The sequence below is a fragment of the Tribolium madens genome, unplaced genomic scaffold (assembly GCF_015345945.1).
Source record: "Tribolium madens isolate multiple individuals breed KSU strain unplaced genomic scaffold, Tmad_KSU_1.1 Scaffold_19;HRSCAF=116;Tcas5.2_LG9, whole genome shotgun sequence".
NCBI lineage: Eukaryota > Metazoa > Arthropoda > Insecta > Coleoptera > Tenebrionidae > Tribolium > Tribolium madens.
Window position 1 is genome coordinate 8,458,963 of NW_025400983.1, and position 24,510 is coordinate 8,483,472.

Sequence of the window (24,510 nt, forward strand, 5' to 3'; positions counted from 1 at the left end):
TGCTTTCTTTATTATTACCCTAATTCAGTTATTTTCACCCTACCCCAAGTCAATAAAAGAAAACTCGGTCAGAATCGAACGCTTTTATTACAAATAATTATCGATTAAAAATTACAAACTAAATCCTATCTAAAGCCTCCAACATGACGATACTATTTCCCCGAATCACCTGCAATAAACATAACCTATAATTTTTATTTCAAATAATCTCTAAAAAACGTACCACCATTCCTATATTATTTTTCTTTCCATCTCTACATTCTTCCACACTTTCATCCACCACCAGATTCATAAATGGATCGAAGCCACGCAAAATGCCCACGACCTGTCGGCCCCCATTCAATTTTAAACACAATTTTTTATCCATAAATCTGCAATATAAAACCAATAATATATTCTAAACCAAAGCAAATAGTTACTTTTTCAATTCTGGAGGATGTGCCTTCGACATTTTGTATTATTTTTAAGTTTTTTAAATTCAAAACGTTTTTTGGACGCTTGATGTAGTGACAAATGACAAATTTGACATTTGACAACCGCTAAATACAGGACAAGATTACAACACGATTAGTTGTCTTAATTTTTTTACATTTCTAATACAAGTAATTAAAAAAGGAAAGAAAAAAATGTTTTCATGAAAACTGTAAAAAAAGTGTTAAGTGAAAAAAATCAAATTATTATTGTTTTAATGATCATGTCCTGGTTAATCAGCCAACGTCACGGGTCGAAAATCCCTATGTCGGTTTAGTGATATTTTGGTGCATCTTCGGTTTGACGTTACTTTTTTTATCAACAAATTTATTCCAATTGTTGAAATAATCGCTGGAAAAAGGTTCAGTAAAGGTAAAAACAGTACCAGTACCGCCAGATGTTAACATTTGCTCCTCCGTTCTCTTTAGTAGTGCAACCTCTAGCCACTACTCTTTACACCTTTTCTAGTCTAGTATCGCCCCCATGGAAGAGGCGGAAGTGACACCACCCCCTCCGCCGTCGATGAAAAGTTCATCGGCGTCGAACGAGGGCGATTGGACGTGTCCAGACTGCGGTAATGTGAATTTCGCTCGTCGCAACAACTGTAACCGTTGTTACAAAAGTCGGGGGCCGGTATCGGCGAAAAAACGCAAATTGGGGCACGAAATCGGTAAAGCGGCGGCTGAGAAAAGTAGAGGGTTGTTTAGTGCCGACGATTGGCAGTGTAACAAATGCGGTAACGTGAATTGGGCGCGGAGGCAGCAGTGTAATGTTTGTAACGCCCCCAAATTTGGTGAGGTGGAAGAGAGGACGGGGTTCGGTGGGGGATATAACGATAGGGGGGTGGTTGAATATAAAGAACACGAGTCTGACGATGAATATGACGAATTCGGAAGGAGGAAAAAGAAGAAAAATGAGGATATTGAGAAAAATAGTGTAGATAAGGTGGAGAAGAAGGTTGCCGTTGAGGAGGAAGGGGAGGAACAGGAAGAAGACGAGGAGGAGGATGACGACGATGGAGACTTATCAAAATATGATTTGTCAGATTGGGGTGATTCTGGGGAATCGAATAGTAAACAAAGTAACTCACGATCTAAGTCGAGGTCGCGGTCTCCACATGAGAAAAAAAGTCATTAGTTAAATCGAAAAATTTTATAGACATTTAGGTGAATAAATTTGCTTTGTATGGTGGTAAATTCGAGTTAGGTATACATAATAAACCATTACTTTTATTAGTGCCTAATTTACATTCTTCTTCACTTGAAAATCGAATAGATTTTAGCACCGTCTAAGTGATTAACCAAAAAGTGTTAGTTTTTTTTTTTGTAGTTGTTACACTGTAAAATATTTATCGTACACAAATAACTCGTAATAATTGTAAAATTACAAGTGACAACTATGAATTTTTTAAATGAAGATTAAAAATAATCTTGATTCGAATAAATCGACAAATGTTAAACTTGAGTCCTTTAGGGGGATTTTAATCTCATTTTCTTGTTTCAGTGACTTCCTAAAGTTTTTATTATGCCAACCTAGGAGTTTCTTTAATAATTCCTATAAGCAATTATGTATGTTTACAATAATTAAAATAAAGATACAAAAACTTTATTGTATTTTATTCTTTTTTAATGGTGTTGTCAAATTGGTGGATGCGCCGGGTTAAATTTTTTAGGACAAATATTTGTTTAATATTTAACTTTAATTGCTTTTTGCATAATAATTTTTGATGATTAAATTGTTTTTTCTTTTTGTAAAAGAAGAATTTTATATTTAAAAACATGTGGGATTTAAGTATACTATATGTATATCTAGGTCCTTTAGTTTTTATAAAGCGAGACTTACTATTTATTTAAATCAGTGAATCAGTTTCTTATTTGTACCTGTCGTTTATATTGGGCAATGATGTTGCACCAGGCGCCGCGACGCCGTTCAATTTGGTTCTTAAATCATTCAACTTTGTTGGCCCAACTCAGACATTTTAATCATAACGGACCACCAAATCGCCTGTTATTATAATAAGAATGGAAAGAGCGTCGGTCTGCGTGTGTTCTCGACGAATTCAACGTCAGAAAGCGTCGCGGTGCCAATTCTAAAATTAAAAGCCGGTTTTAAGAAGGGGGTAACGTACACGTACAGCTTTGGCTAGTCGATGTCTAGATTTTGCAGTTTTTGGTGTTGCCCACAAGGGGACACATCCGCGATCATCGAATTCAACCGCCAGCGATTTTTTTACGGTAAATTTCGTTTTCTTTAGGTGCGATCGGGGTGAGTGTGGCAGTTTAGAGTAACCATCACGATTATTTATAATTTTGCTAAAGTAACTGAAATAACGAACGCCGGCTAAAAATATGGTTACATCTTCGAAAATAATTTTTGCGATAGAGTGGGCGAATGTCTACAATATTTCACCACTAGAAAGACATACCTTCTGATTTTAATTGTAAAAGTTCTCGTTTTTTGATTGTTGCTTATTAATTACAAATTAAAAATATTTTGTTTCCTCTAGGACCGGAAATGACGTTCAGAAGTAAAATAAACATGTGCAATATAACTATTTAAATCTGTCCAAGTGTGGGACATGATGTAAGAAAAAATTTCGGTACACCTGGACGTTTAATAAATTTCTGTTACATTTTTGACACAATTTTTATGTTTGTGTGCCTTGGCGTTTAAATTATTGTTGATAAATGTGATCATATAGACGTGGGAAAATTGAAAACATTCCAGAATAACCGAGGCAACAAAATCTCTCAAAGTGATGTAAAGTTTCTATAAGCGAATTTTCTGGAACTATGACAGTCTCACTGAAATAAAAAACAAATCGGGCTGTAAAAAAGTAATTTTTAGAAAATTTCACTAGATCCGCCTCCGCGAATCGTTCCGAATAGTATAGATAAATTTAAGTTTAATTGCGATTTGTCGTAAATCCACAAAGAGCTGTCCGACTTTCATCCACCAGCCTTTTATCCTGAAAATCATTTACTATGACCCATTGCCTCTTATAAATATCCAGTCCGAAAAAACAAACCTCACTCCCAAATATTTACCTCCAGTGGTCGGACCTCCCCCCAACCCCATTCCTCGACAATCGCTCTATTTTTACTCCATTTGCCACTCAGCGAATCCTAAAAATAGGACGTCTCTGACCTTAATTCCACAACACGGCCTCAGGGACAAGACAATTCTTCCGATCGCACCTGCGACTCCGAGAATTCGTAAAAAACCGTTACGTTTCGTAGATCCGATGACCGATCCTCGTTCGTGAAAGTGCGTGATGTCTGGGCAAGGGGGCCGCGGAGGCGGCGGCAGGTCGCCGCACCATTTCCGACCGCCGTCTCCCTACACCCAATCGCCGCCCCCAAGACTGGGAAGTCCCGGAATGAACATGTTCGGCAATCGGTTGCCTTACATGGCGTGCCCGAGGCCGAGATGGCCGACAGCGATGTCGCCTGTGCCCCCCGGATTTTCGCCACCTCCAGGACCGAGGCCGTTTAGGATGCCCATGCATCCAGTAAGTAGCAAGGAGTGTCTGGGAGGAATTTATTTTTAGAAAGTTGTGAGATATGCAAGGAAAAGGGTGAACAGGAAGGAGGGATGAGTGGGTGACGCACTGTTTCGTTTTTGTTGAGTGTTGCGTTTGCTTCTTTTACTTTTGATGTTTGGGAAGAAGGACCCTGAAACGGAAGAAATGGGGGATTTACTGATACGGAATAGAAAATGGGTGGAGTAGGACAAGGTTGGTCCGATTTAAGAGCAAAGTCGCTCTAGGAAAATTTTTAATGATAATTAAGACTTGGCCTTCAGATTGATGTCTAATAAAGTGTTATTAAGTATACTAACACAATTATTTTGTTAGTGAATTTTTGGCATTGAATGTTAAGAGTTGGATTGTTTAAAATTAGTTTAAAATAAATACATTTCTTATATCAATTTTTACAATATAGCACAAGACGAACAAGCAAATTTGATTGTTTAAAATCAGAGTTTTTGGAAATTTTAGGATTTCATTAGAACACATTTTAGCAGGCAAAAATAGTCAAGCTTTATGAGAAATTATACGAAAAGGCTGTTGTGATTTTATGCAAAAATTTAAATTTTTAAGAATTAATAATCATAATAATAATAGGCCTTTATTAGAAATTGATTTRAATTTTAAGTTGAAGATAAGTAGGTACTTTTAAAATTTAATTTAATTCAAAAATTTTAGCAAGAGTAAAATTTTAAGTTTTTTTAAATAATTTTAATTAAGAAGTGACCAAACAAAGTCGAAGATTCTCCTAAGAATTTCCATTGTTTTACTAAATAACCAAATACTTTGTACAAACATCCAAAAAATTATAAAAACGTGAAAAAAGTTGAGTATAATAAGAATAACTGAAAACGAATAGATAACTTGAAGAAGGAAAAAATTTGAATCAAAATAATGTTTAATAATAAGATTATTTTATTTGCAGTACCTATTTGCCCACATTACCCACATTAATATTTTAAATTGTCCAACTTTAAAAAAATAAAAAATTAATCCATAAAGACTTAAGCACATGCAATCATAATAAATAATTTGCAAACTGTGAAGCTTTAAGACATCAAACAATGAATCCCTCACAAGTCTCGTTAAATCTTTACGACGCCATTAAAAACCCATTTTTCCAGAAATACAATAAATAGTGTTATTTCTTACCTCCGTAATTCTCGGTTAACATATTTTTTATAGCGTAGGGCACATCGTAAAGTTGTTCTGAAACTGCGATTCCACTACATTTTGGAGGACCTCTGGTATAAACAGGAATCGTGAACTCTTGGTTATTATTATTTTCACCAGCGGGACACTGTCCTGTAAGGACAATAAGGGTGCTTTGTGGATCAGTATTCTCCACAATGTGTTTAACACTTTGCATTAGAGGTGAATAGATGTCTGAAATGTCTTTCAAGCACCCTCCTATTACTATCATGAGAAAACCATTTTGACAATCCTGGACGTTATTCAGTGTTTCTTTGACTAAATCAAAGAGGGAATTTTCTGAGACTTTCCCTATTTGATTCATGACATTATTCTGTAGCTGTGCTATCGGTTTTTGGTTAGCGGGTTTCTCTTGATCGAATAGTTTTCCAAAGAAGGTTAACTTAATATTGGCCATAATTCCAAAAATGTCAAAGTTTGGGTCATTTTCATCCACTGGTGTCATTCCTTGATTGTTGTTATCAATATGAAACTCTCGTTTGGATCGAATTCTGAAAACTTCTGTATGTTCCGGTTGGGTTATTAAGTGTGAATCCGGTTGGATTTTTTGATTAGAGGAGACACCAAAGCGACTTCGGATGTTTCTAGGGTGGTGATATCGTATTTCTAAATCTTCAGAAGTTGATTTTCTGAATCTCAGACCATCACTGAATGTATCATTGTCCACCGAAGCTACTGCTGTAGTCATACCCATCGTGTTTCGACAAAAACTAATTAAGGAATAAATTCCGGTTTTGAGCAACTCTTCACAGTCATTTCCCTGTGATGTGCAGGTTTCCACCGGCTGATTTTCGGTAATACTGGTGGCACAGTGCTAAAATTAACTTGAAAAAAAACTCATTTAAAAGTTAAAAACAGTATTTACTTTAACTCTTTTAGTTTCAGTAAATTGTAAAAATCGAATTCCACTGTCTTGACTGTAAGTCTCACAGGTATTAGTTTTGGCCAAAAATAGAACAACATTGAACTTGTTGTTATTGTTGCCATTTCCTTCATTCACTGCAAAACATGCTTGAATAAAAATTTGATTGATAATAAAACGTACAATCTTCTGCTTTTCCTAAAATAATCAAAATTAACAACAAAAAAACTTGAACTTGACAAGCTGTCATTTTTTTCCAGCCTTCTCCGGCTCCTCGCGGTGCTTCCCCTGAATATTTCCGGGGTGTCCACCCTTACTCTCCCACTCCGGAATATTTTCGCCCGCATACGTTTTCCCCGGATTTTGGCCCCCCATCCCGCGAATTCGAATACGTCGGGGTACCAATTCAACCGCCACCTCTGCCCCAAAATTATGAACCCGATGAAGAAGAAAGTGGGCCTTCGACGGCAGAAATTATTGCGAATCAATCTCAGGACTACATCGATGAGAAACTTGCAGAATATCAAGCCACCATTTACCAGTTGCAAGGTAAGAAAAAATTAGGCTATTCTAGTCGATTATGTAAATAGCAAAATTGGATGATTGTTGCTCGCCTTGAATACGTAATTGCACACTAAAATCGGGTTTTGATGTAAAGGAGGTTGTTAACCGAATATTTTTGAAATTGGCACGGATTTTGGTCTAATTTTGGGTGTATACGTTCATTTGCGTAAATATTTTTGGGGAATGGTGTTAGTAGAGTAGCCGCGTTTGATAATTAATCATAATAATTGTTTTATTTGTATTTTATTATTTTTTGGAAGCCACATTCTAGGCATTAATTCAATTTTTATTTAATTAATAATTTTTTGATTAGCAATTTTTACGTAACGAGGACAATTCAAGTCGTTATACCTGGTCATTATCAAGGTAAATACTCGGTTCATGGAGCAAAGATAATACAAAGTACACTAATATCTCTCTCTCCCTCCTTGTATCTAATCGTTCACGTCCGTTTTTTTAATAAACCAATCATAAATCCAATGTTAGTGCAAGTGTGACGATGGCCGAGCAAGTATTTGACGACTGGCGCGAATTGTCTCAAGATTTTAAACAATTAGAAGCCGTCAATAAAATTTATCAAGAGAAACTCACCGAGGTCACCAAGTACCAAAAGGAGTGCCAAAAACACATCCAGCATCAAAAATATCGCATCGGTATCATCAATAACACCATCAAACGCTCAAAAGATGACCGATACGAAGATCTCAAAGAAGAAATTCTCAAGCGTGAGGCGCAACTACACGAGATTCAGCAGACGTTGCCGAAGGAAAATGGAAGATACTTGAAAGTGATTTTGGGTAACGTCAATGTCTCTATTTTGAATAAAGAAGACAAGCTCAAGTATAAGAGCGAGTATGAAAAGTTCAAGTTGATTGTGAGTGCGTTGGCGTTTGTTTTTTCGATCGTCAATTTGCTTTTTATAAGTCGGAGATTGGAACGTCTGTATTTGTTTATACTGGTTTGGTATTATTCCACTCTCACTATCAGAGAAAGCATTTTAAGGGTCAACGGATCAAAAATTAAGGGATGGTGGATGGTGCATCACTACATCTCGGCGATAACAGCTGCAATTCTTTTAATTTGGCCAGAAAGCGAGTCTTGGAACCAATTCAGGACGCAATTTATGATATTCAATGCTTATATCAGTGTGGTGCAGTATCTGCAATTTCGGTACCAACAAGGAGTACTTTATCGACTTAAAGCCTTGGGAGTGAGGGACAATATGGATATTACAATTGAAGGGTTCCATTATTGGATGTGGAGGGGACTTAGTTTTCTATTTCCGTTTTTGTTTGTTGTGTACTTCTTTCAACTCTATTTAGCCTATTCACTGTACAATTTAAGTTACTTAAAGGATGCCACTTGGCATGTAAGTACGTTATCAAAGTTGTTTTTCACTTTATCTGTTGGAAATATCACGACCATGATGATGATCATTCCTGATAAGTTTAAGCAAAATGTAAGGCTAAAGTACAGAGTACTTAGTCAGAAATTGTTCAGCGATAGCGAAAGTAAAAATAAGAAAAATAAAAAACAATAGAGATATTTTTATAATACATGTGTTTTTATTTATTATCCACCTCAGGTACATCATTATTACGTTCAGCGTTAAAATTATCATTGTCACAACCATCATTATTTTCATTTTCTTTATGATCATTATTACATTCAGCATTATTATCTTCATTGTCGTCAATGTTTTCATTTTTATTTTGTTCATCACTTGTTTCAATCATTTCACAATCGATCGTCTCACATTCGGAGACATTTTCTTCACTTGGTTTGGAATTTATTTCGTCTTCTATTTTCTTGAAATCTTCTTCGTTTAGTAGTTTGAGAGCTTCTTGTACCCAACTTTCGTCCGCTTCTTGTTTCACTTTTGTACAAAAACGTTTGACAAGTGTCAGAGTTTGTTTAGCACGATCTTGGACATTCTGCGTAGAATCCTCAAGTAATTCCTTGATAACGTTGATAAAACTTTGATCAAGCATTTGAAGAATACCTTCCAAATAACAATTGTCGACTTCTTCAAGTTCGATCAAATAAATTTCAAACTTTTGCTCCTTTTTTAAATTTTCTAAAGTATCCTCGGCATAAAAATTCAAATTGTCTTGAGAGTTGAAATTTTCGGTAAAGTCTAACGAATTGAGTTTTCCACACAGTTTTTCATTTAGCTTGACTATTTTTGCCAAAGTCTTAATTGATTTGTCCGACTGTTGGATTATTTCTTTAAAATCGGTCAAATATTTCCCGTCTTTGACACTGGTTTCTTTTACACAATCTAGAGTTGGTTCCAACAATTCTTCTATGGCGAAAAGCGCATTGAATCGAAACAAATATCGAGGGTCTGATGAAAACGGTTCAAAAATCGGAAAAAGTGACTCTTTAGCCCAATTCATTCCAAATTGTTTTACTAACAAGGGAAGAATCAACGGTGCGGTTCGTCTAATTGAATAAATTGGATCATTTAGAAGGTATTGGTAGAAGAATTTCAAATTTTTGTCAAAAAATTCGCTTGTTGCGGTTTTGGAAATGTGCATAAATGCCACGAGGAGGTTTCTTCGGGTCCTCCAATGCATTTGTGAGTTTTCGATTAAATTCTGAATGACGCTTCTTATGGATTTGAGGGATTTGGTTATATCAACGTTTGTCGGAAGTGAATTTAAATTTTTGAGCATGTTTTCTTTAAATGGCATGAATTCTTCGTTTTCTAAAGCGTCGATCACTAAGGGCAAAATATTGGTGTTGAAGCAATCGTCGCGTAGGATAGCACTCAAAGAAAGAATGTTAGTGGAAAGAGCCAATCGGACGTCGTCGTTTGGATCTCTTAACATTAAATGGATTTCACGTGTGATATTCTCCTCAAAATATTTTTCAAAATTGTCCTCCCAGTTTTCCTCTTTTTTGAAAGTTTCCAAGAGGTTGAGGGTGAAATTGTACATGTTTTTCCCAGCATAAACTCGAACTTCTGATTCTTCATCGCTGACACATTTTGAGTAAATTTTAGTGATTTCCTCACGGTTTTTTTCTGAATTACTGATTTCATGGATCGTGAAAGCTATTCTTTGACGGACTCTCCACGATTCGTCTTCGGATAATTGTTTAAACGTTGCCATTAAGTACTCGTAAACTTCAAAATCTTTAAGTTTTTTGGAAATGGCTACTCCAACATCCACAGCTAAGGTTCTAACAGAATCCTAAAATTTTTAGTCACGAAAACTGATATTTTATTACTGAAAACTCACTTGTTCGTCTTGTGCCAAATTATCAAAAACTGGTACGAATTCAGATTTGATCACTTCCACATCAAGTACTGAAATTAAGTCGATAAGACTGGTGCCACTAGAACGTCTTACCATCGGTGATTCATCTTGGATTAAATTGCGGAAAAAGTTCCTCAATTCTGTTTGTTTTTCCTGCGACATTTTCTCATAGCTCATCTGCAAAAACGTAATGTGTAACTGATTTGTTTTGAATTTTTTCTCACGTACAGCTATTAAACACCCCGCCGAACATTTTGTCGTGAACCAATCACTACTAATCATGCCCTCAATTAACGGAAAAAACGACTTTTCGCATTGCTCTTTATCCAGACTTTTACAGATGTTTTTCATCGATTCCACTGCTCTTTCCCTCACTATTAACTCATCTTCGCAAGCTAATTTAACTAATATATTCAAAAGGATCCCCACATGATCCTTCCCCCCTACAAACGGAACTAAGCGTTCCAATTGTTCTGCTAGATTGAAACTCGGCTCATCCGTTAATGCATCGACGCAATTTGCCAAACACGGTATTAGTTCTTCGCGGGTACGCTCGACGTCGATGGTGGCAGCCAGAGCTGGAAGTCTTTTGATGGCATCCACTTGAATCTGAAAACTACAAGCTTAAAACTAATGCTATTTGGAGGACCTTTTACCAAAACGTTATCGTCCATGATGGCATCTTTGAATACGTTAATTTCATTGGAAATGGTAGGAATTTCGTCCATTTCGGTGTTTTTTCATTAACACTCTGACTTTGAAGGTGGTGTTACGCTGATGATTTATTTATTATTATCTTATCACGGATAAGATATGACGTTGCGTTAGTTTGATTAGAGTGATTGGTAATTTGGGAGTAGACGGTTGAGAAATAAGCGTTTTTTTGTATAATTTTATTGTTTTATTAAAAAAAAAATATTTACAGAAGTTGTAGACTTAACATGATCACGAGGCAAAAGTTGATTTGTGTGTTCTATTATCACTAACCTAATTTTTACAGTCTTTTTGTTACTTTTTAACAATCTGGGATACAGAATAGTAACAGTAGTGGCGATTCTATTTTATATCATAAATTTTGAGAAATCAGTAGAAGAGTTTTGTTTCTTAAAAAAGTTGATTAGTTATTTTACTGCAATATTTTCGTATAAAAATAAACCTAAAAAAATCGTCGATGTTATAATTACTTAATTCAAAGTGAAAAAAAAACAACAATTTAAAACTTGGACAAATATTCTTCTATTAGAAAAAATCACCTAGGAATTTTTCTATAGTTTTAATTTAATTAGAATGATGTGTGATGTCAAGCAAACATTCTAATTCAGAAGATAAAACTTTGCTCAGATTCTAGAAGTGTACCTACCTACGTATCAGGGAATTTTAGAAAGAAAATTTGTGGTCGAGGAAATTACAGGACAATCTCTTATAAATTTAATCAATGCTTTATTAAAATTTCAATGATTTTCTTTGAGCGGAACTCGCTTTGCATTTCGAGTGCTTCAGTGACATTTGAGACAAAGCAATATAGCAAATTTGCGTCATAAAATCATTTGCAATGGGAAATACCAAGTTACACTATTTGTTTTTTTTATTTTTATTGTCCCCATTGCTGCTATTTTAAGCCCGATGAATAAGATGGTCCTGTTTATTGAAAATGTTGCATAATCGTTTCTACTGCAACATAATTATGTAAATATCGTATTTTCAGCTGTTGAAACTTGTCTTGTGTCAAACGAGATGCGATCTATTTTGGGTCCGATACGGCCGAATAATTTGATTCTTTCTACAGTTAGTATTTAAAAAGCAATGATAGTTTTCAAAGTCAGTGATAGCGTTTGGTGGTAGATGGCGTGCAAATGATCTTATCGTGTTACCAACTCGTAAACCGCGATACTAATCTTCTAGGAGCAACGAATCGGAAAAAGCGGTTTATTTTCAAACGAATTAAACTGGATATTAATAAATACAAATCCACTGATGAATCAGACGTAGCAGACTGTTTTCATGGCTAAATCGGTCAGTTTTTAACAAACATTTTTTAGAAAACAATTCAAATTGACTGCTGACTCGTAATATCCGAAAATAAATCGGGTGTGGGGCAAGACAACCGGAATTGTATCGATTTTCGAGACGGTTCCCGTCGTCGGCCAATTGAAACACCATAAGATGAATTTTTAATTGGTTAATCGCTCGGGAACTCGCATAAACGCGTCAACGAATAAGTAGTTGCAGACGTCCTCGCGTTGAAAAATTATAGTCTAGTCTATCGCCTCATCCGAAACATGTTCAGCCTTGACACCGTTCCGTCCAGCCGAGGTCTCGACTTTCACTGATTTTTTCGTTAATTTATACGAAAAATCCGACGTCATCGTTTGCATGTTCGCATGTTACGATGCGCTTTCTGAGCGAGTGTCACCGTCGGTCGTTAACCGCGCTCCGAAAAAATCGGCTATCGATTACATGGGGCTACCACTCGATAGCTGGTCTCGCTTATTTTCATTTTTTCATGACTGGCTGCTTGATATAATGACTACTGACCTACTTCACACACACTACATGTGCGCTTCCGGTTATTTGCATAAATTCGGTAAAACAGGGGGACGCCGACGCTCCTGAGGGAGACGTCGGACTTAGTGGGTCAGTAATTATTTAGGGGATCGATTTCTGCGTTTAATTTAGTGGATGATGCAAATACACGCCTACGTTATGTTTTTGTGATTTTATTGTAGTTGATGACTGCTGTTAAATAATCCTATTTGAAAACTGGTTCTCGGCTAAATCATTAATCAAAGTAATTGTGTTAATAGTAAATACACATAAAGTGCACTTTGTTGGGTGCTGAATTGGACGACCTTGGTGTATCAAGGTGACGCTTTCTGAATGCTAAACAGATGCAATATAAATGTGTTGTGAAATTTTGGGCGTTTTTGACATTTTGTTTAGGGGATTGAATTGATTTTTTTGGGCAAGAATTGACCCGAATAACGTCAATTTGCATTGGATAGTGAAACAATCCGGATTTTTAGGAATGTCAGCGTATTTAAAATAGATATTTTAATTAATTAATTAATTGATTTTAAGATATAGTTATTTCCAGGAAAAAGCTATTGGAATAAGTTAAACATTTTTTGAAATATTGTGTACGTATACTTTACGATTTATATAAGTAAATTGTTCTAATTTCGAATTGAAAGTTAATTTAAAAGATAGTAGGGTAGTATGGTAGGTATTATACAGGAGTTAAAAATACACAGATTTTTTTTACAAAGAATAGATTTTGTTTAAATGTTGATGTTTTTTAAATTCTTTTGATGTAATCTTATAGTTGCGTGATTTTTCCTTTTTTGAATTTAAAATTATCGAACGATTTTAAACTGTTGGTGGTTGGGGTTATATGAACGATAAGGTCTTACGCTGATGCTCCAGGAACCCTTGAAGACCACGATCTCTAAGCTGCTATTGATTAAATAAGGCCTAAATGTTTCTTCTTTTTGGAGAGATTTTAAGCGTTCATAACTTTCAAATTTTGGTAGCATTACAATAATTCTATAATACATTATTTTAAAACATTGTGTTTGTGGTCATGTATTTACAATAAATTTTACTTTCTTAAGTGCAAATGGATTTTTAAATTAATTTTAATAGTTATAAGAATGATGAATTATTGTGCTTTTTTCACAGTCATTGCAGTTTTGGGAACGAGTTTCATAAGATTTAAAAATGAATAATTTGGATTATAATTATATTCATCTAGCGAATATCATTTGTATATGACCTCTACAATATTTTTTAATTAATAGTTGTAATTTTGATGAAGATAATTTCAAAGGTGATTCACATTTAGACTTTACAGTTTTCAAATTTGAATTTAACACGTTTTAAAATTTGTAATTTACTTTGTGTGTGTGAACAAAAAGTGACAATTTTTATTTAAACGTATATTAAAATTATGTATTCAACAAAATATACTCAAATAAAATTCGATAACAAAAATTAAGTGAATCCTGAGAGCAATAATATTTTGGTACGTGTCAATATTTTGACTTTGATTTAAGTGACTGTTTTATTTAAATATGATGTAAAGATTTTTTTGAAATACTTTTTATGTAATTTGATAGGTACTTACTAATTTATAAGGAAAATAGTTCACAAACTAAAAAATATTTTTTTTTTGTAAGGCAGGAGGAGCCCGCTTAAGCGAGTTGTGCACTGAGACATCTCAACTCAAAAATAATACTTACTACAAAAACAACATTACTTACGAAGATTGTAACACATTTTTCGCATATTACTTTTTTAAATTTTATAATAAATTACCATGGTTTAGACCTTTTTAAAAATCTTGTATTTTTTTCCCAAGAGTTCTACAAACCTACCGACTATTGGTTATGTATTTCTTTATATTTTTACTTGAAATGTTATATTTATCTGAATCTGAAACAAATGTCTTAAGAACTTTAAAATATTAAAATTATTGTTGCTTAATCTTGATGTTTTAAGTTTTACATTTTAGTTGCTATTTCACTACTTTTTAAACCATAAGTCTAGAAAAACAGAATATATCATTTATATTACAAGTGATTACAAGTGCAGAAATTGGGCTAATTTTTAATTAAGCTTTAAGTTAAATGAAAAGCTTAATTTTTTTTAAAGATGAATTTGCGTCAGTGATATTGGTAATAATCCGAGAAGCAATTACACTTTTAAGATAAATTTGCTTTTGTATTGTTGTTAGTTTAGGACCACGAACTGATATTAATAATTATAAATCTCCAAAAATATTAAAATTCTACGAGCTCTACTTTAACTCAGGTATTGCGTCGGTAAAATCACTTTTTATTTATCTAACTGATTGTGAATTAAGTAAACATGTGATTTAAAAAAATTAAACTTTCATGTTATAAGTTTTTTGATAACACCGGCAGATATGTTATCGTTTTTTCTTTTATAAAAGTAAACACAACTATACCTAAGTGTTTCGCAAATATTGTAAAAACTTTAGCAATTGCATACCTTACCTAGCTTTTATTATACATAAATGTGGAAAGTCTAATTTGATTTAAGAAAATTTTGATTTAAATAAATTGAAACATGTTAGTGGCGGTCCCCGCCATCGACGTCTCGACTCCGTCCGACGAAGTCCATTCGCTCCGTGTACCCGGAGTCTCGTCCTTCCACTCATGTTCACTTCAGTATCGAACGGTCTCGCGACTCGCGACAACGCAAACTCCAAACGAATTAAAAAGCCAATTTCACAATCCACCGATGACAGATGCTTGGAAAAACAAACCGCCACCATGAGTGCACCCGACAAAGACCCCACCGAGGGGCCCAAGCGGCCTCCGGACAGTCCGACTACTCCGACCGGCAAACGGCTCCGAGACCGCGTTAGCTTTTTCGAAAAAGTGTGGTCCGGGGGCAAGTCCGGCGTCGTCGGGGCGGTGAGCAGCGTCGACGTCGAGGAGTTCGAGCGGCGCTTGGCCGAGGAGAGGGTGCGGAACGTGGAGAGGAGCCGCCTGGAGCAGGTCACCCTTCGGCACACACCTAGACATGTGCACACCCACGAAGTGCATCCGGACGGCAGCATCCAGGCAGGTTTTCGATTTTTCAAATTCGCGATGGGAGGGGCCGGATCTTGATTGGCGGTGAAACGTCAATGGGGGTCTGGCCGGCTAATCGGGACGCAGGCCCTTTTTGACGTCATACTCACCTGTTGGCCCTTTTGACAGGAGACGATCACTACCACCACTGAAGAAGGGGATTTAGGGTCCGGCGTGAAGACCGTCAAATTCGAAAAAGTAACCGTCCGAAAGTCGGTCCGAACAATCAGCAGCAGGACTCCCTCCGAAGAACTGCTGCTGGAGGATTCGGCCTATTTGACCCAATCGAACGGAAATTTGGCGACAAGTTCGAAAACTTCGAGTATTTCGAGTCTGACGGGGCGTATTCCTTCAGAGGAGAGTCTGAGGAGGACGCCCTCCAGAGAACGATTAAATCGAGACGAATGGGACAATGCCAGCAATAGCAGCAAAGTGACTAGTTCTAGTTCGGAATGGTACAGCGAGTATAGGACTCAGAGTTTTCAAAGTGGTTCCAATAAACTAGAGTACGTCCGGAGCAAGAGTCAGTACGACGAGCACATCGCTAGTATTAGAGGTCAGGGTTTGAAATTTTTCTATTGACTGTTTACTGCAACGCGAGTACCCCTGTAAAAATCTTAATTAATGCTAATTCAATTCGTTCTATTTATAAAACGCAACGTAATACTCAAGTTATCTACCAATAGGCGACAAATTGTTAATAAGTATACAAACATTTTTTTGGGAGAATATTGTGTAATAGGTCTATTATGGCATCGAGTGTTAGATGCATTTAGACCCCCCATTTTCCTAGACAGAGGAATGGAATGCCGGTGGCAAATAATAATAATCAATTATATAGAAGGTGTAATTTATTGTTTATTGAATTAATTAGAGGCAGAGGCGCCGGTGAATACTTTGCCATTTGTTATTAAAAACAGCGTCGGTGAATGTTTGTGTTTTTTTTTAAAATGAAGGTTGAGGTCACTTCCTCCTGAATCAATATTTTCATCATTTCTAAAATTAGACAATTTTAGCCACTTCGTTTGCATAATTGTTGCAAATTAATTCGCTGATTTAAGAATTTTCACAATTTTTTTTTTAAATACTTATCTACATATTTATTTATTTTATAATGAGTTAATGGAATCTTCAATGTAATGTAATTATGTTAGTAAAACCATCCGCAATATCAGGTACAAAGTATACTGCAATTAGGGAATAATAGTGCAATTTTTATAGTCGTTTATTGCTTTTTATCCTTTTGCGATACCTACCAACTATTTTTATTGTCTCTTATGATATGACAGTGACAATTTAGTTATGCCAAACTACAAAAATAGCTTGTTTGCGAACAAGTGCGTGGGTACTTATATGGTTTTATATATGGACAAAAAGGTCTTTTTCTTAAATACCATTTTATTTAAGGATAATACATAAAGCAAAATCTTCTAAACTAAATGCTTGCACAAGAAATTGTTTGCTTGCAAAATTTATGTTTTATCTTATCAGCAACCTCCGACTTTAAATTTTAGGGAGTTAGTTTAATAACTTTAGGAAAATTGGAAAAAACATATCGCATATCGGCGACAACAGTGTCATAAGTACTAAAATCTGAATTTCGAGATACCTAATGCCTTATTTTTTGCATAATAAAGTTCCTAGATATTTATCAATTTATTTTCACCATTTTGGGACCAATTTTAAAAATATTTTTATATCAGTGTTCTAGCATAGGTAAACTATGAGTAATTTTACACTTATTGCATTAAAGATCTTGAAAATCAGTTTTTGTGACTTATGGCACTGTTGTCGCCCATGTGCGATATGTTAATTTAAAAATATATCTTTGAATTCTTATTTAAAGATGTTTATAAATTTAAAATCCCTTTTGGGAAACGCTATATTATTTTATACTCAATTTCAATTTTTCTTGTTATTTTCTTTTGTTTTGTTCAAAAATTTTAATAGAATTATGTTGTGTATATTCCCTCCTTTCTGTATGACCTGTGTGGCAAGAAATAATTTATGGTTATTAAAAAGTACAAATGTCGGTAAATTTAAAAATAATATTATTCTATAATGTCACATAAAATTTATGACTATTCTTTTTTATTAAATAACGAATAGATCCAAATATGATGTGTGTGGTAAGCACCTTAAAATAACAACAGTGTGAAAAATCGCCGCCACTGCTTAACACATCCATTGTTACACCTATTGTTGTGTTTAAGTATGTGCTGTCAATTTATTTATATGGTTATTTTCTGAAAGCACTTAAGTGTCTATTATTTTACAACTTTTTTCCAAGTTTTACATTCGCCATATGTTTTCTGTCATGTCCTAGTGTTTATACATTGTGCACTTAACGCAATGCCATTTATTACAACTCTACTGGCACTAAGTCAAAAAATAGTAGATTCCAAAATCATCGTGAATCCAATTAACTCACTTTCAGTATGATTACATGTTATACTTCCTGTTTCCACACCTTGAATGGCTCGCCTGGTGCACCGTCACGTGCCGCAAGTGTCTTCTCGCGGGAGATTTCCGCGATGGGTGCCACTTGTCGCGTAACTAAACAAACAGCACATGACGCCATCGGTGCGAATTAAAAACCGCATCATGATTATTTTTACGAATTATTTTAGTTTACGATATCGCGTGCATAATCAATTTGCCTTTATGGAACGATGATGACATTTTTATTGCATTGCTATTATTGATGGTATTTGTCCACATGTCTTCGGTTTTCGTCACGCAATTTTTGACCCTATTTCCGCGGGGAGATATCTGTGTCATCAACAGTTGCCACTGACGACAAAATAATGATCGATTAAGATGCGAAATGTGCTGAAGAATTTAGAACATCTTGGGTGTTTGTTATCAAACAACGCTATCTTAATTGCCGGCGCTTGATACTGATCTCGGGTGTCGCTTGTTATAATTAAATCGCGTAGTTAAAGTTGGATTGTTTACGGAGGGCCAGGAGAAAAATCTTGGTAAGGTCATAGTCGAGGTTATGCAAAAACAAATATAACTTTGTTTAAATTTATCAGCAAACAAATTAAATTGGAACTCAAATCCGGGTCTTTAGTTAATTTGTTAAGTACCTAACTACACACTCTGTTTTAATATCTGCGTGCAAAATACCAGTTAACTGTGTTGTAACAACTAAAAAATAATTGATAACGCACATATTGCATTTTTACCACTAAATTTGAACTCATTGGTACTAATTTAGCTAAAACCAGTAAATTGGTTAATGGATAAGAAAAAATGTGTATTTAGCACAGCTATTTTTATCTTGTAATAGAAACAATGTGTATTGTGACCAAGTTGTGAACTGAAAGTAAAGATAAAATATTGTTAATATACAAATTAGTTTAATTTTTTTCCGTTAGTTTTAACATTATGGAAGACAAAATATTTACATTGAGATCATTCTTATCTTTTGAGTTGCAAGAAATTGCAAAGTTGCTGTCATAACAGTTACGAGTTATAAATAAGACAAAAAATAAAAACGTAGTTTAAAAATATATTTTTATATACCGAAAAAATTTATTTTCTAAAAGAATAATAGAAAAAGAAAACTTTAAGCGCTTTTCCCAAGTTTGGCAGTTCTTACTCATAATTTGTAGTTTCTTTTTCAAATCGAAGGTTTTGGTTCTGATTTTCTTTATTTTCGTAGATAGTGGTTTTCTGAAGATGAAACTTGATAATGCATACTTTGTATTTGGTTTCTCTACTGTTGACAAAAATTTTCATGACAACGTTTTTGTGAGCAAATTTAATAGAACATTTTTTGGATCTGGAAATGAAAAAAAGGTTTTTCAAAAATTTTCTTACGTGTTTTAATTTTTAAAATTTTGTTGATAATTTTTCAAACTTCATTAAGAAAATTTTTGAAAGAAAAAATTGCGAAATTACAGTTTCGTTTGTCGATTTATGAATTCAAAAAAAAGGCAGTCAAATAGGATAATGGCTTATTATATTTAATTTTTCAAACTTCATTAAGAAAATTTTTGAAAGAAAAAATAACGAAATTACAGTTTCGTTTGTCGATTTATGAATTCAAAAAAAAGGCAGTCAAATAGGATAATGGCTTATTATATTTAAAGTGTGGTCCTTATAAAGACCTAACGACTTAAATGCTTTAATTAATTACATATCAATTCCGAAATCAATAATTTGGTTAATTCAACCGCAAAGACACGCACGTAAATGTGTTATCGATTTAGTAAACACACATTGTTTCCAATTCCAATTATCTTTGTTATTTTAGGTTATATAACAAACAACATAATAATTTAAACATGATAGGTGGAAGTAATTTCTGAATCTGTATGCTTAATAAATTGTTCACTCCCATTGATATAAAAAGGTCAGTTAAGTCTGTAATGCAACTTAAAACTGTTGCTATTATTGGCTGACTTTATTTACTCGTAGGCGACATGTTTAGGTCATGATATAACTGCACTATTCAGCACTGATCTTTGTAAATACACAAGATAATAATTATGTTACTTTCTGAATCATCTCGTAATGAATAAAAATAGCAATTGTCACATTTTCAAAAATAGGGATCTACAGTGAAAAATTATAACAACAAAGTTTGAGAAGGTCACTCTGCTGACCATCACAAGGTTTTGTTGTGGCTTTTACGATCATTTGACCTTTGCATAAGATGTATCCATTCAGCTTTGTAGAATTTTTTTTCAGTTCGGATCAATTGACACTAATAAACTCTTATTATGCAATTGGCTATATAAAAAAATGGCCTCAAAATTAAAAAAAAGAGAAAGAAAATATTTGAAGTTCTTTTTGTGATTAACTGATTAAATATAATTCTTTGAATTTCAAAACACTCTGTATTGATATATACAGAGAAATGCAGCCGCAACACGCAGAAATGTCAAAGCCGTAGGCCAGGAAAAGTTCATAGGTCGCGACCGCGCTAAAATCTAAAGGGATCATTGATGAAATCAATTCCGAGAAACAAAATCTAAAATTAACCGCTGATAAGTGTTACGAGTCAAGGCTGCAACAAAATAATGCCAAGTCCATTGTAGCAACTTTTTCAAATTCGATAATAGACATTACCATTCATTGTCGGCTCTTATTGTTACAGATGAACAGGAACGAGTTCAAAAGAAAACATTCGTCAATTGGATCAACTCTTATCTATCCAAGGTAAATGTCCCGCTTTACACGTAAACAAATCTGCCCAGATTGATGGGAGTACAACTTTTGTAATTAGTGAATGAAGGGTCGGTGCTTGGTACAGAACTGTAGCTCATGCAACCAAATCTGACGTCATTATTTCATTTTTCCAGCGAGTTCCACCGCTTCGGGTAGACGATCTGATTGACGATCTAAAAGACGGAACGAAATTGCTCGCATTGCTCGAAGTTCTTTCGGGAGAGAAACTGGTAATACAATTTTCCTCCCTTAAAAGTATTCTTTTGATCGATTTTTTCAGCCTGTGGAGAGAGGCAGAATCTTGCGAAGACCCCACTTTCTGAGTAACGCTAATACAGCCCTAGAGTTCCTCACCAGGAAACGCATCAAATTGGTCAACATCAACGCCAGCGACTTGGTGGACGGGAGACCTCCAGTCGTCCTCGGTCTTATTTGGACCATCATTTTATACTTCCAGGTAACTGTCTATTTTTGGTGGTTGTATTTCGTGTAGTGGCTTCGTTGAGTAGACTTAGTCCGGTAAAAGCTCGCATTTTTTCAATTTTTCTTCTCAAAGCTTCGCAAGGAGTGGGCATTTAGATGGGTAAGTAGCGCTTTATTTTTTCCAATTTTTGTTTCCTCCTCTCACACTTGATTTTTTCCGACTAGATTGAAGAAAACACTCGAGCTTTGCAATATTTGGCCCATTGGGATAGCTCCAGCAGTCTTGAAAGTGCTGGAACTTCATCTTCTAAGGACAAATGGAAGTTAGGAGCGCGCAAAACTCTCCTCCATTGGGTTTCCAACGCACTTCCCAACGATTCCGGGATTGAAATCAAAGATTTTGGCGCTAGTTGGCGTGATGGCATCGCTTTTCTTGCTATTATAGACGCAATTAAGAAGAATTTGGTTAATATAGCCGAACTGAAGAAAGCTTCAAATAGGACTAGACTTGAAACAGCTTTTGACGTTGCTGAAAATGAGTTAGGAATTACCAGGTTGCTAGATCCTGAAGACGTAGACGTGCCGAAACCTGACGAAAGATCGATCATGACGTACGTGGCGCAATTTTTGCACAAATATCCCGAACCCAAGAGTACAGGACCGGACGCTATAGCAGCAGTTCAGGAGGAATACAGCCAACTGTTGTCTTGGTTAATGAAGAAAACACAATACTTGGAACATCTGCAACAAACAAATTCATTACCTAATGACTACTCCGAATATCAAGCTTTTAAAAGTGAAGTAGATGACAAGGAGAAAGTTTTTCTTAAATTGAAACGTCTGATTGAGAGTCAGAGTTTGATTTCCATAACGAAAGAATCCTGGTACGACATTACGAAACTATGGGACAAACTTCAAAACCAGTTGTTGTACTGGTTGTGGATGTTGGATTCACGCCTACCGGGCGATTTGAAATACGTGGGTGAATGGTTAGCACAAGCCGAGAAATTACTTTATTGTGACGAAATCCCGACGATTATGAACGAAGAGACTGCATCTATTATTAGTAGGAAGTTAGAGGAACATAAAGCTTTCTTTGCCGACTTGCCTACGGTACAAGAAAAATTTGCTCAGGCTTGTAAAGCTCCTCTAAGTGAAGTGCCTTCAGAACAGTTACAAAATATGGCTGTTAGACTGAACGAAGTTGGACCTAAAGCTGCTCAAAGACGAGTTAAACTTAAGTTCCTTGAACATAAGGTAACAAACTTATTATTTTTAAATTGAGTGAGTAACGTTTTTCTTTTAGTGTTGCCTTATTGCATTCTTGCAACTCACAGAGACCAAACTGAAAGCTTGGAGTGGTAAATACGGCCGGCTGGAAAGAGTCGTCCAGATTTTAGAACAGTATAGGAATTTTGTTTCGAAGAATCATATTTTTCAAGAGTTTAATAAAGCTTTTATTGACATGCAAGCCGTTGTTGAGGAGTATAAGCGAGACGGGGGCATTGGTAAATCTGCTCTTTGTGTGGCTCGTCAGGGAATTAAGTTTATATTTTTAGATAAGCGTGAAATGGCCGATATTGATCGTTTTCTGAGAGACACCGCCGATAGGTGGAAAAACGTCTCGATGGAGCTCCGCTGCGTTCAAAGCATGATTGAAGAAGTTGTCGCGTATTGGCGCCGCTGGGATTCCCTCTCTGGTGAGTTTGACGACTGGCTCAACAAAGCAGAAAAGGCAATCAATTTACCCGAAGAAGAAAAGATGGAGTTTTTCCAAGATATTAGTGTCTGGAGAGACAATTACCAGTTGTTGGGGGACACCGTGAGTTTTCTTATTGCGACTTGTGAAGACAAAATCGCTTTAGAATTGAAGATACGTTACCAAAACATGACTGATCGTTGGGAAAAACTTTATCCGTTAGTCAACAAGTATAGCCAAGCTGGTGATTTGCTACGCAATCGTAAAGATTTCCGTGCTGGAGTTGATATTCTCTCAGAATGGTTGAGGAAAGCTGAAAGCGTTTTAAATTCCCCTCAACTGGGTTCGACTGAACGCATCAAAAAACATATAGAGAATTTGATGAAACTTCAAGGCGAAGTTGAAGAAATTGAAAATCTTTTCAAAAATGTCAGCAAAACGTTTCAGACTTTGATCCAAGATTTGACTAGAGAGGAGGTCGACAAAATGATGTTGATTCTCAAGCACGAGAAGGAAAGTCTTGTCAAAGTCCGCGCTTTGCTTCCGGCCCAGATACACATGTACAACCAACTTTTGGTCCAGCAGGAGTCACTTGAATTCGGTCAGAAAGAAATCAGTAACTGGTTAGATAACGCCGAAAGTTTACTCAGTAGTCTAAGCCTTGAAGCTGAGAAAGATACCCTCAAAGACCAATTAGATAAATTAAAACAATTCTTTACTCGAACCTTGTATTACAAATCAATGTTAGATAGTAAAAACAAAGTTTTGACCAACATTGTCAAGTCGGTGGACCAAAGTGATAACGTAGATGTTGCCCAAATGAGTGCAAACATGGAACAATTGAACGACCGGTTCCTTTACGTCACACAAAACGCCCAATTGTGGGAACAGAGACTCCAAGAAGCCATCCGGTGTTGGTTTAACTTCTCTGAATGCGAACGTGTCATTTCCAATTGGCTAAACAACGCCGAAAAATTAATCGGCGAAAAACGAATCGACAACAAAGAAACAGTCGAAGAACACAAAAACTTTTTCCAAAGCGTGAACGAGCGCTGGATCCACGACCTCTCTCAAAGCGCTCAAGACTTATGCAACTGTCTTCCGAAAGAGCAACACAAACCAATTCTAGCCTCAGTGCACCAACTCCAAAACAAATGGAGAGAAATTCTTTCATTTGCACCACTTCATTTGATGCGACTCGAGTTTAGATTGGACGAATCGGCTTTCAATTATTACGTTAGAGAGATAGAGAAAGAAATTACAACCGAGTATATCGCGTTCAGCAAACAGGAAAATATCGAATCGATTATGAGCAGAAACAAAGAATTTTTTGGGGCTCAAGGGCCCATGGCTGAGACCTCCAGGTGTCTTGAAAATTTGAGGAAAATCGCAGCGACGTATACGCAACATCATCCGGGTGATAAAACGGTTGCTGATTCAGTGGCCAAAGCAGAAGAACAGTGGAGGAGTCTTAACAGCAAGGTTGAGACTTTGAGGCAACAGTTGGATCAAATTCCGGAAAAGTGGGAACATTACAATACGAAATTTGATGTTATGGTGAAGTGGATGGATGAGGTTGACAACACGTTGAGGAACATCTTCAACGATGTAAATGCCATGGAGGAATTCGAGCGGGAAAAGGCCATCTTCCAGGTAAGTGACTTGACTTGACTTGACTTAAACTGCTGTAATAACGTTAGCTTTATTTC

The 24,510-nt window shown here is 35.6% G+C and overlaps 6 protein-coding genes across 8 annotated transcripts in view; 3 read left to right on the plus strand and 3 right to left on the minus strand.

The window, feature by feature from the left end:
- Positions 1-68: 68 nt before the first annotated feature.
- Positions 69-561, minus strand: LOC123015631 (probable small nuclear ribonucleoprotein G). Its single transcript, XM_044415479.1, has 3 exons — positions 420-561; positions 224-371; positions 69-169 (listed from the first exon to the last, which is right to left on the minus strand). The coding sequence occupies exons 1-3, from the start codon at positions 449-451 to the stop codon at positions 119-121; spliced, it is 231 nt and encodes a 76-aa protein (XP_044271414.1). The 5' UTR covers positions 452-561; the 3' UTR covers positions 69-118.
- A 172-nt stretch (positions 562-733) lies between these two features.
- Positions 734-2,077, plus strand: LOC123015629 (zinc finger Ran-binding domain-containing protein 2). Of its 3 annotated transcripts, none has more exons than XM_044415474.1 (2): positions 734-843; positions 900-2,077. In XM_044415474.1, exon 2 carries the CDS (start codon positions 955-957, stop codon positions 1,606-1,608), a length of 654 nt encoding a protein of 217 aa, XP_044271409.1. In that variant the 5' UTR covers positions 734-843; positions 900-954; the 3' UTR covers positions 1,609-2,077. The 3 variants fall into 3 exon arrangements, with proteins under 3 accessions (XP_044271409.1, XP_044271410.1, XP_044271411.1); XM_044415475.1 differs by having other exon boundaries at positions 750-843; positions 903-2,077; XM_044415476.1 differs by having other exon boundaries at positions 754-843; positions 940-2,077.
- Positions 2,078-2,987: 910 nt separating this feature from the next.
- On the minus strand, positions 2,988-6,347 carry LOC123015575. The gene is made up of 5 exons (XM_044415374.1): positions 6,258-6,347; positions 6,078-6,211; positions 5,153-6,026; positions 3,500-4,145; positions 2,988-3,439 (listed from the first exon to the last, which is right to left on the minus strand). Exons 1-4 carry the CDS (start codon positions 6,322-6,324, stop codon positions 4,018-4,020), a joined length of 1,203 nt encoding a protein of 400 aa, XP_044271309.1. The 5' UTR covers positions 6,325-6,347; the 3' UTR covers positions 2,988-3,439; positions 3,500-4,017.
- A 743-nt stretch (positions 6,348-7,090) lies between these two features.
- On the plus strand, positions 7,091-8,192 carry LOC123015576 (transmembrane protein 120 homolog). Its single transcript, XM_044415376.1, has one exon. It carries the CDS (start codon positions 7,138-7,140, stop codon positions 8,176-8,178), a length of 1,041 nt encoding a protein of 346 aa, XP_044271311.1. The 5' UTR covers positions 7,091-7,137; the 3' UTR covers positions 8,179-8,192.
- Positions 8,193-8,197: 5 nt separating this feature from the next.
- On the minus strand, positions 8,198-10,682 carry LOC123015574 (serine/threonine-protein phosphatase 2A 65 kDa regulatory subunit A alpha isoform-like). The gene is made up of 4 exons (XM_044415373.1): positions 10,558-10,682; positions 10,130-10,510; positions 9,884-10,078; positions 8,198-9,835 (listed from the first exon to the last, which is right to left on the minus strand). Exons 1-4 carry the CDS (start codon positions 10,627-10,629, stop codon positions 8,204-8,206), a joined length of 2,280 nt encoding a protein of 759 aa, XP_044271308.1. The 5' UTR covers positions 10,630-10,682; the 3' UTR covers positions 8,198-8,203.
- A 4,498-nt stretch (positions 10,683-15,180) lies between these two features.
- Positions 15,181-24,510, plus strand: part of LOC123015577 (nesprin-1-like) — a 63,385-nt gene continuing 54,055 nt past the window's right edge. The window contains exons 1-9 of the mRNA XM_044415377.1: positions 15,181-15,489; positions 15,628-16,054; positions 20,609-20,670; positions 20,814-20,909; positions 20,960-21,136; positions 21,236-21,262; positions 21,328-22,359; positions 22,409-22,610; positions 22,662-24,454. Of these exons, the coding sequence (XP_044271312.1) occupies positions 15,196-15,489; positions 15,628-16,054; positions 20,609-20,670; positions 20,814-20,909; positions 20,960-21,136; positions 21,236-21,262; positions 21,328-22,359; positions 22,409-22,610; positions 22,662-24,454 (4,110 nt within the window). The 5' untranslated portion in view covers positions 15,181-15,195. The remainder of the gene's footprint in view (positions 15,490-15,627; positions 16,055-20,608; positions 20,671-20,813; positions 20,910-20,959; positions 21,137-21,235; positions 21,263-21,327; positions 22,360-22,408; positions 22,611-22,661; positions 24,455-24,510) is intronic.